At 40.5% G+C, this 11,747-nt stretch overlaps 1 protein-coding gene across 4 annotated transcripts in view; it reads left to right on the plus strand.

Moving 5' to 3' along the window:
* Positions 1-251: 251 nt before the first annotated feature.
* LOC109970294 (inactive dipeptidyl peptidase 10) overlaps positions 252-11,747 on the plus strand; it is a 25,307-nt gene continuing 13,811 nt past the window's right edge. Inside the window, exons 1-5 of one of the 4 annotated variants that reach the window (XM_020617766.1) lie at positions 252-1,440; positions 7,171-7,285; positions 8,551-8,646; positions 8,843-8,937; positions 11,466-11,537. In XM_020617766.1, coding sequence (XP_020473422.1) covers positions 1,402-1,440; positions 7,171-7,285; positions 8,551-8,646; positions 8,843-8,937; positions 11,466-11,537 — 417 coding nt within the window. In that variant the 5' untranslated portion in view covers positions 252-1,401. Of the gene's footprint in view, positions 1,441-3,226; positions 3,288-7,170; positions 7,286-8,550; positions 8,647-8,842; positions 8,938-11,465; positions 11,538-11,747 lie in introns of those variants that run through there. The other 3 variants (XM_020617765.1, XM_020617768.1, XM_020617767.1) reach the window with 3 other exon arrangements.

The following is an 11,747-nucleotide window of genomic DNA, read 5'->3' on the forward strand; positions in this document are numbered from 1 at the left end:
CCAAAATGTGACTTTATACATATAAATATTGATAAGGATTTTAATCTGTATTGGAAGAATGTTCTGTTTGGTTGCTTAGAAACACGATTCTCACCTCATGTATATGTTTGTAACTTGCTAATTCTATTGGCTAAATTTCATATTCACAAATGTAAATTTGCAAAGAGAAAACCTCTATTTTTGGTCTTTGTAAAGGAGTTCATACAATACATTTCTTCAATATATTTTTTTGATAATACAAAGATTAGCTCTTTTGTGTTCTTTGTCTGTCTTTTATTTGTTTCTATTCAGGTTCGGTGATTGTATTTTGAATGCACTGTTATATCTTTGTAAAAAAAAAAAAAAAACATTCGTGCGAAATGAAAATGAATGACAGTTAGCATAATAGCAAAATTTTATTTACACAAAGCCAAATTTATGAAGTCCCCACCTACTTTTATCGTTTTTACGCCTACGAATTTCGACTGTAAGCCTACTGTAAATACCTAAAATGCATGAATCTTTAAACTTTAAAAGACATACTGCAAATTCTGCAAATGTGCTAACCTTTAAATGAAGGCCAGTTTGTTAATTTATTGATTTTTTGGTTTATTTAGCCCATTGTATTGTTTTTCCCTACTATTTACAATCTAGTTTAGTTCATTCTCTTATTTGTATACAAATAATATTGGTTATAGCAGATGGCAGTTTCATTTTTGTCATAGACACCCTAGAGGTCGACCATTTTTTAGACTTAGCTGCTATCTATCTATCTATCTATCTATCTTTTCATATTCATTCTTTTCTCCACTAGCTGTCCTGTAATTCCATATCCTGCCACACCCACCTACCTGATTTACAGTCACCTTATGAGTTGTGTTCCTGAGTCCAATGATTTCTGAGTTGATACTGAACTACAGAGCAGACCATTCTTAGAATAATGATTATCAATAAGGAGTGAGTTGTTCATCCCTACAGCTATTGTCCTTCATAAGTCATATCTGTACCTGTGAGAGTTATTCAGAAATTCCAGCATTGCCCATATTAAGCATGAGTTTTCAATATAGCTATATATTACACAGGTAACTTGCATACTGACTTATGACACTATACATGGGCTTATTTTATTTAGCCTACTCAGTTTTGGCAGTGAATGCTGAATGCTGCTGAATTGGTCTGGAGTCAACAGTGCCATGATTTATTTCTGAGCCAATCAGTAGTCTATAAGCAGATCAGAAACAGGCGAATGAATGAACGCGAGTGGAGAGAGAGAGAGAGGGAGAGAGAGAGAGAGAGAGAGAGAGCATCAGCGCAGCTAGGACAAACTTGAAGCAGAACATGCAGAAGAGGCTCTGCAAGGCAACAGTGCAGCTACTTGGTGGGTTCTGAGGCTACAGACAGCAGAGCCTGTTACGGATTACAATGATTGCCACAACTCAACAAAACATGACCACGGAGCTGGTATGTGTGTGTTTTATCCCTGCTTAGTTTTTTCATGTCCAGAGCATGTGTGTGTATGTGTATGTGCATGTGTGTGTGTGTGTGTATGTGGTCTGTGGGGGGAGAGTGCTCTGTTGTGCAGCAGGGAATTCCTAAAGTATGCCCACAATACGATGCCTGTCGACAGTTGTAGCCGTTTTCAGCCATCCAGACTTTTTCATATGAATCCTCCGGAGCCCCTGTAGGCTGCGGTGCAGGTCGGTGTAACTCGACGTCCACTGCCTCTCACTCTTATTGTCTTTCTGTCCCATGCAGACTTGTGTGATATCTGCAATAACCACGCTCGTTTTCTAATATTCAGACAGACTAAGATTTTGTCCCAGCAAACTGGCCATGGACGCGCACAGTGAAACGGGGCTCAGAGCCACTGGACTGTGTGATTGATGATCCCTCCGTCTAGATGTATTGTAAATGAACAAAGACTATGAGTGAACATATTCTGTTTATTGCCCACATTGTTACCGCTCTTACCTGTTTATTTATGCACCTCTCATGCTTATAGGTTCCAGTTAGTCTTTTTCTGCCTTACTTAAACGTTTTTATATCTGAACCAACTTGTGAGCACACAATTAATTTCAGATATTACATGAATTGCAATGCTAGTCATGGCTTAAAGTGTGTAGAATTGAAATTGCCAATGATTTGCTGTAGCCTAATATAATATTAGTGCCAGTGTAAGGGGTTTGGTATCAGATTACTGTAATAATTACTCTGGATTTACAGATTGATTTCAATAGGATTTACATAATATCAATGCATAACTTTCATGCTTTGAATAAAACTTCCTTAGGCTGCATCAGTCATTTCCCAGAAATATTACTCTGGTATATCTGTTTATCTACAGTTCACTGCAAAGATTTAAATCCTTGCCAAATGGACTAAATCACAGATTAACATCTCATCAAACTGTCACCCTTTTTGATAAAGAGTTACAATCAGGAGATCTTCAATTCACAGCTGCCCTGGCAAGCAAATAGATTATTAGTTAAATTAAGTAATTGGTATGTAATATGTTTGATGTTATGTGGTGAAAGGCTTAATAATACTGCAGCGATATTGTCTCCTTAGGGTCACACAAGGCTGTGGGGCTTACAGACAATCCATCATCTGCAAGTGTCACAACATTTAATGCCACAGACTCTAATCAATATGTTTAGTAACATAATTAATGAGTTGACTCACATTTGCTCTTTTTAAATAAGGTGTTTATTGTTGTTGACTGGGTTGCAGATTGAATGTGAATGTGTTGATGAGAAGACAGATTAGGGGATAATGGGGGTTGCAATAATGTTAGACATGCCGTAGGCTCCCAGTGCATTGCAGAGCCAACATAAAATGTCTATACCACTCATTATCATAACCAACTAAAAAGCAATAGCACAATGTGATGCCATGAAAACAAAATGCTTCAGTTCATCCCTAGCATTAAAGAAGAAAATGAGGGGGATTTAATAATTTGCTTTTACAAAGGTGTTACTGTTTAAGTATTCATCCACATACCACAAGCATCTTAAAAACATATCATTTGCTGGTATTTCTGTAACATCCCAGCCACGTATTCTTTCTCATGCATGTATTACTATTACTATCTCATGTCACCTGCAACTCTCCTGCATGTTTTACTGATGCTGCTTGTTTCCTGAGACAGAAACTCGGCCACTGCGACTGGCAGGACATGTTGAGGAAAACCTCCTTCATACAGGACCTTTTTGTACACTAATGTGCTTATGCTTGATGGGTAGCATGAAAAGAACAGGATGGCAGTGCAGCCTCACAGCAGCAGACATTGGGTCTTTCATTTCACTAAGGTTTGTAATGTGTTTTCTGGCAGTAGCCTCAAGGGCAAAGAATATGCCCAGTTACTCCCATGCACGACCTACTCAGTTTTTTAGATAAGAAAAAAAGGGAGAGATGGTGGCGCATTGAGTAGGACCACAGAGATGAAACATAGTCTGAATCAGTATTGACCTGTATGTATCATTACTACAGCAGATTGGCTACCATTTATTCCAACCAGACTAAAGTTATAACCTGCTCTACCTGTGACCTTCATTTTAACAGAGATAAGGTAATACAAATGTGGGTTACTTGTTAATCTATAGCTTTCCCTTGTGAGCAATTACAGTGAATCATTAAAATCAGGAGCATATAGGTTATGTTGATGGGTGTATGTGTTTGCCAATAGCTCTCTCCCTTTTTATGGTGGCAGTTATTTCACTGATGCATCCTGCCACTGTCGTGCGTGCAATAAACATCATTGCCTGGTGTTTAAAGGGGATTCAGAGGTATGCAAATCCAGCCGAACAGCCGGTGTTGGTTCCTTTATTTCTTTGCATGTGATTTGTCAGATTCTCTGCACCTTAGAGGCACAAAATATTGAATTGAGGTCTCTGGAGCCTAATTTATGAATTCCTAGCGCTGCCAGAATTCTGTGGTATGCGGCATGCTTTTTATTCTGCAAACCCAATCAATACAGTTGGAACAGTTTGATTTTATGTGCAGTGCTCAGAGAAAAGGAGCCAGTTAGCTGGAATCTGTTTGTGTTCAGTTTAATAAATAGTTACAGTTTGATAAGTAAGTTTGTAAGTGGAAATGGTACTGTAGAAAGGTCAGATTAGGTCTTGGTATTCCACATGGAGGTGTCACACCTTGCAAGAAACAATGTTCAACAGAAGACATCTATCTAAAAGTCTCCTTTATGGCTGCATGCCCACTATTAATTGTTTCTCTCTGGACCTTGTACAACTGTGCACCTTATTGATTCTCTTATCTCCCCAAGCGCTGATGGCAAATGGAGGAGCTCTCTTGTCACTAATGCAGTTCTACATGGTTTGCCAAAAATCCTCCCAAGGGGATTCGTTCAGGATAGCTATCCATAGGACCCTTTGATTTGCATTTTCACTTGTCCATCAAGGTGCCGACAGAGATAAGATCCTTCACACAGCTCAGCTCATCGTTTGCTCACCAGTGCCAGCGGTTGACATTAGATTCTCTCATGCGCTGTGACCAGCTGGTCTGCTCTAGTATTCAATGTTCACTCTGGGGATTCTGCTCAGCAAATCTGTACCTCTTTTGTCAGTGTGACAAATTTGGGATTCTCCCTGTCTCTCTTAACAATGATGGTCTAACGTCTGGGCTAGGGGGAATGGTCGGAGCTGTAGATCCTATTCCCAGAATGTTTCAGCTCTCATGCTACACGCAATAATTAGAGTGTCTCAAAGATACTATGTGGTGGAATCAGTTAGGGGGAGTATTTTAATTTAAAACACCCCTTTCTACTATAAGATTAATAATATCATCATAATGTAATTCTTCATAATGTGTCGTATCATATGCAGAACATATCCAGGCTGGTCTAAAGTGTTATACCAGTCTAAATGTAGCTTGTAGATTAGTATAGTCCAAGTTTCTCAGGCTCACAAAAATAAAAACAGACTTATTTATTATTGGCTTTTTGTTGTATTGTGTGATTCTTTGGTAATTTTTGAAACTTTGCAACTGTTAAATTGTTCCAGAAGACGTTTTCTGCTGGAATGAAAAGTCTAAATTTACCCAAAATTCATTGCAAATTCATCCTTCTTATAGATAGTCAAGAGCTAAATAGCTTTGTGCAACAGATACATTTATATGTCTACTAAATTCTGACTGTTAGTTTGAACTAATCCAGTGTCAAAATCTATCTTTGTGGAAACCAGCCCTCGGTTTGATATGTTAACAAGGTTAAATTCTCGGTTTTTCAGAATCATAGCAGTTCAGTCAAGCAGGAAGCGCTGAAGGTGCAGTATGATTAAAGTATTAACTCTGTTCTACCAAAGCCTTCAGACTGCTGTAGGCTTCTTTATCTGATGGATAATAGTGGTTCTCTGAGAGATGCCGAGAGGGAAGGAGAATGAGATAAAACAAAGTGTTAGAAAGGCCAATAAACACACAGCCTTGGACATCGATCAGCCAGCTCTGGCCTGCACTGAGCATTCAATCACTTAAAAGTTGCTTCTACAGGTGCAACTGGTAGTTTGAACAGGTTGTGATGCTGCAGGGAAGGACATCTACTAAAGACGAGACCTTGGCAGGAGTCCTGCGCTGTTAGCTGGTCAGGCCTTGTGTGTTTTCTGTACATCTTGGTAATAAAGTAAATTACTTTACAATAAAGGGTGAAAATGTTTGGCATTAATAATTAACAGAAGTGGATCACAATATCAAGTCAAGACCCCCATGTAATTTATTTATGTTAATGCAATAGTGGAGTTTGCATGTTCTCCCCGTGCTTGCATGGGTTCTCTCCGGGTACTCCGGCTTCCTCCCATGGTCCAAAGACATGCAGCTTAGGTTGATTGGTGTCTCTAAATTGCCCATAGGAGTGTGTGTGGTTGTTTGTCTATGTGTTAGCCCTGCGATGGATTGGCGACCTGTCCAGGGTGTACCCCGCCTTTGCCCGATTGCCGGCCGTGATTGCCACTGTTCCTGGTTCAACTGCACCAACCATTAATCTTCACCATTCATCCTGTTTTTTCTGAAATGGGGTTTTAAGATATTTGACTCCAGTTATATAAGTACATTGCATACACAGAGGTATTGAGCACTTTGATACCAGGGTCCTTAAAGCAGAGAGCCAAGGGGGGGATTGGGAAGCATATATGTGTATTTATTTGTACTGTATGTGTGTGTTTTTAAAAGTGTGTGTGGAGAAGTGCTAGATGGAGCTATTAGCTAGTGTGGCAAATGGCAGACTCTGGGACAGCCCATGTCACCTAGGGAGCAGCCAGAACAGCTGCCCGTTGACCAGTGAACAGTGTAGATGCCCAACTTATGCTGCACATCTCCCAGAGGCCTGGAGGGAGGTGACTGGGGCAGACAAGGCTGTGAGGGGATAAGCCAAGGGAGTGGGCAGCATTAATGAAAGCTGGGTTTTATAGCTTTTCTGGGACTGAACTCACACTCCAGCAGGCATGTGGCTCCAGCAGTGCCAGCCACTCATTATGAGTGAGTGGAGCGCAGCCTGAGGACAGCATGGAATTGTATTGAATTGTGATTGTTGCTGATGCCGGCTGTTTTTATCAGTTCATCCTGGTGGCATACAGAGGGTATACAAGGGCTTGAGCCTGGGCTTGAAGTTTTGCTCTCTTGTAACTGTGGCTTTGTCTGTAACTCATTGTATAGTTACTCCAGGCCGACATAGTCTCATCTTCTTCTCTTCTTTTTTACTGCCTTGTTAGCAGCTTCCACCAGAGCTTTTGAATAAATCCTGATCCACCAAAGGAGCTCTTTGCAGATGAATTACAGTACAGCTCTCTATAAAAGTACACGGTCGGATCAGGCACCACATATTTCATGACAACTTTATGCACCCCCCTTCTGTTTTAGCAATACTGCATGGACCATCAGGCATGTAACAGGTGAAATGAGGCGATGGTGAAGAAGAATTATTATGGTCTGGCCAAAATCCAAAATTGCTGCTGAAATTAAGATCTGAGGTCTCATATGTAACAATTTTATGCAGTTCTTATATGGAAAATTAGTGCAATTCAACGATGCCTGGTCTTATCAAGACTGGTCTTAATCCCTCTGAGGATCGCTGTGCTCTCAGGGAGAAATTTGTATAAGACAATGGAAATGAATCAGCACTAACATCCTCCTCTTCAGCTGTGCTCACATCCATCACTGTGTCTGTGTGTGTGTCTTTGTTAACATCAGGAGCTGGGTAGTATAGACGGCCCCCCGCGGAACTGGAAGGGCATAGGAATCGCTATGGTGGTGATCCTGGCTGTTATGTCTCTGGTCATTCTTTCTGTCATCCTCCTCACACCTGGTAAGAATGTGGAAAAAGATTATAAAAGGATAAAAGGAACATAAAGAGCTGGAGGGATGTAAAAGAATAGAATATACTTTATTGTCCATTTGAGCAGCTGCAGCTGCAGTGGGGGACATTTAAATAGTTGTTTGATATTTTAGGAAATATTCTTATTCATGTTCTGGTGGAGCATTAGATGAGATGATTAATACCACTGCAATGTGTGTATGGTTCAGACAAATGACACATTAAAGGAAAAACCAACATAAAGAGTGTCAGTGAGGTGCTGGGCCACCACGTGCCACCAGAACGGCTTCAGTGCACCGTGGCATTGACTTTCCAAGTGTATGAACTCCACTGGAGGGATGAACTCCACTCTTCCAACAGATAGTCCCTGTGTTTTGATGGTGGCGGTGGAGACGCTGTCTGACACGTTGCACCAACATCTCTCACAGGTGTTTAACTGGGTTGAGCCCTGGTGACTGTGAAGGCCACAGCATCTGATTCACATCATGTTCATCCTCATCAGACCATTCAGTGACTCCTTGTGCCCACTCATTAATTCAGGTTGTTCCTTTAATGTGTTGTCTATCATTATATATGAAGCTATAGCCAGCAGCTGGTTAGCTTAGCACAAGGACTGGAAACCGGGGGCAACTGCTAGCCTTGTTTTGTCCAAACCAGCACCAGTAACATGATATATCCAGTTTTTTATCTGTACAAAAGTCACAGTGTAAAAATGGCAATTTCCCATTTATTTTGGGGGGGATGGGGGAGTATAACTGCTCAGTGACTTGGCTCAGAGCAGTTTCCAGGCAAGCACAAAATACTCTCTGTGAGATTTTAAACCCCCACCCCAATTAAAAACCCCATCTGAATTGTTTACACTTCAGTTTTTGTAAGAAGACTTAATGAACAAACAAAGAAGATATAATGAGTTCATTAGTGTGTTTTCCAGTTGCTTGTAGGTAGATTTTGCTATTTTAGGACAGAGCCAGTCTTTGTGCTAAGCTGAACAGCAGCTGGCTGTAGCCTTACATTTACTATACAGATATGAGAACAGTATCCACCCAACTATCTGCCAGAAAGTGAATAAGAATATGTCCTAAAAGTTGAGCTTGAAATTTAAAGGGAGACATAATGTGGGCAAGCACTTTACAAAGACTGCACATATTTCAAACATATTAACAGAAACATTGAAAGTATAGGTTGCGAACGTGCTCTGGCTTTGCTCTTCTGAAATCAGTTTCCGATGACCCATTGCTGTCTCTCTGCCTTTAAAGATGAATCTCACTTGTTACTCCATTCCCATCTCACCATGGAGGATCTGGAGAGTGCAGAGTTTAGAGTTTATGATCCCTGTGTGGCATGGTTGAATGGTAAGAACCGCTGCTCTTATTTACAAATTACTTTGGGCAGACATTGTGCCTCTGACAGTTTCCAATGCTTTAATGATCTCAGCTGAAACAGGGCCACTGGTTTGCAGTCATAGCAGCCATCTGTGTTTCTGGGGTTTAAGTCATCACTTTAATAACACAGGACCTCTCTATCCCTGAACTGTCTTAACCCTGTCAGAGAACGAAGTGGCTCTGCGCACCAGAGAGGGGCACATCCTGTCTTTCACCCTTAACAACAACCTTACCACAACTCTGCTGGACAACAGCTCCCTGGTGAGTTTCTGCAGCATATCTTATGAGGACAGAGGCCAGATATTAGTATTGATTGGCTCATACCCATGGATAGGTGGACAAACTGAACAAGGGAGGTGCTTCTAGACCAGTGGTTCTCAAACAGTTTCTGTCATTCCCCACTTAATAGGGTGGGCGAATTTTCAAGCCCCACTTGTCAAAAAATTATAACAAAATCAGCCAATTTTAAAATTTCAAATTTATTGAAATATCAAATAACACCAAGTTCAAAACAGATAAAACAGATAAGTTCAACTGTATCGTTTGACAGAAGGATAGTTTTCAATTTTGCAGCACTTGTCTCATCCAGCATAATCGACACCATGTCTACAGTTACAGGGAGAATGAGCTGCTCAGCAACTGTGTGGTTTTTTTGCACTGGACAATTCTGTATGCAACTTTGAATGAAGCCATTTTTGCTTTGCTGTTCACTGATGTGGATTTTACCACGCAATTTCCCTGTTGACAGGTTTCTGCCAGCTTTCTTTCAAAGAAGTCAAGTGGTTTATTAACGTGACTGGGGTGTGTTGTCTCTGAATGTCTTCTTAATTTGTTGGGTCTCATGCTGTCTGCTGCCAGCGGTTTAAGACAAGACACATATGGGTCCCTCCTCTGCCTCCACCATTCCAAACGTGAATCCAAGCACAAGATAGGCTTCATCATATTTCCTTTTCAGATGACTTTTTGGTTGATAAGGCTACTGCCTGTTGTTTTTTTTGTCTGCTTGTGCTGAAACGCCTGTTTTTTTTTTGTGGTCGATGTAACAAATTTATCCATTTACGTTATTATACCCACTACGTACACTATTGGCCCTCTTTGTGAACGTTTTCTTATATTGTTGAGCTGCAGTTAACATGCCGACGTCAAACCGTTATTGTTGCACTATGGTTCCACTTTTTTCTCCCGGACACGAACTGATGTTGTTTTAATTTACTTGTATTAATGACCCATTTCTAATTTTCTCCGTTCATTGCGCCCCACCTGTCATGTGTTTATTCCCCACTAGTGGGGCGCGCCCCATACTTTGAGAACCACGGTTCTAGACTGAGAGCGAGAGTAGAGTCCCATTGTTCCCATTTACAGAGTTGAGGCAAAAAAAAGGTTTGGCAGAGTGACAGTGTCAGCTCATTTCCCCCCGTCTGGCTGCTCTGTGAGCCCTCGACATGTGTCTTCAAAGAGAATTTTCAGAGCAAGGGCGTTCTTTTGAACGCCACCTCTGCATGACGCTGACAGACTTATATGGGTCAACGCTGAGGAGTTTAAAGCAGGGCTGTGTTGTCAGGTTGAGAAGAAGTCTCTCATCTGTGCTGTGATATGGGGTCTCTGCTGCGCTTCCTAGTTCCAGAAAATGATACTTTCTTGTATGAATATCAAGATGCACATAGGGTTTCCCTAAATAAATGAATTGCTGAGAGAAATTTACTGTAGATAAATATATTATCAAACTCTGAGATTAAAATTCAGTCAGTAAGTGAAACTTTATCAGTATGTCACTTTTCAAAATCTGTTTCAGTGTTTCATAGTTACAAAAAAAAATGCATCTGAATAAATATTAAAACCAAGCTAAAATGCTCAAAGAATAAGAATAAACCCGGTGAAGACACCTTGAGAAAATGCCTTTAAGAATAAACAGATTTGGTGATGAGATTAACAACACTGAACATGGCTGAGCTAATATTCTCCACTGGGTCTTAACAATGTGTAACCTGGAGCTTCCCACCACCTGAACTTGTAAATCCAACGGTCTGGATTCTGTTTTCCAGTGTGTTTTATGAGCGAGAACGTTTTAGGCTACATCACTGAAAAGGTGACACAGATTTGCAACAATAACAAATGTTGTCAGTTTAATGCATTTTTGGTGGGCAGGTTTTTGAACACCCAGTATAGGAAAATGCTACGCTAATGTTGCTTCACATATTACTGATCCAACCCCAAGAGAGAAACTGTGCCATAATCTAAAAGTTGGGACAGCAAAAGCTCAGTAACACACTGAATAGCCTAGTGGACCTGAATGCGATAAGCCTCATAAAAAGACTTTTTAATTCTGTCTTAAATTTGACAGAGAGGCAGCATCAAGAGCGATATAAGAAACAATGTGGATCTTAGTAACTGTCTCTCAGAACTAATGTAGATGTAATGTAGACTACAGCTTCTTCACACAAACAAAAAGCTTAATGCCTTACTATAGTCAAGATGTGAGGAGACAAAACAGTGATGATTTGTTCAAGCTGGTGAATAGACTTAACTGACTATGACAGAACCAAATAACAAACTTGAAATCAAAAATGATCCCAGTTAGATATCAGGGAACCATAAATGCTACAGTAAAATTTCAAAGGCATGATTTGGAGCAACGATAATCCAAACTGCAGGAAACTGAGACAGGCTGGCTCTAGAACTGACGCTTGAGGAATTCCACTGGTCCGACACTTTGTCAGCATTGGTAAGACAAAGGTTATGATTTGATAAATAGGAAGAAGCAATGCTAATTTTCTTTATTATTTCTACAGGACCTGCCCATGACTAAATTCCAGGTGTCTGCGGACAAGAGGTTTGTCCTCTTGGCGTTTAACATTCGACCGGTAAGTTTTCTCTGCATGCTAAGTAGACTCAGATGTATTTTGGAAAGCACCGTCAAGAATTTTACTCTCAGAAAATATCCAGGGCCATAAATTATGCACTGATATCAAAGACAAGCTGTTACTGCTCCAAATATCTGACCGACCACCAGTGGCTGCAAAACAATGGTTACATGCATCTTAATCAAAGCCCAAAGAAACAACAGAGAGAAG

This window comes from Monopterus albus, unplaced genomic scaffold (genome assembly GCF_001952655.1).
Source record: "Monopterus albus unplaced genomic scaffold, M_albus_1.0 scaffold194.1, whole genome shotgun sequence".
Lineage (NCBI taxonomy): Eukaryota > Metazoa > Chordata > Actinopteri > Synbranchiformes > Synbranchidae > Monopterus > Monopterus albus.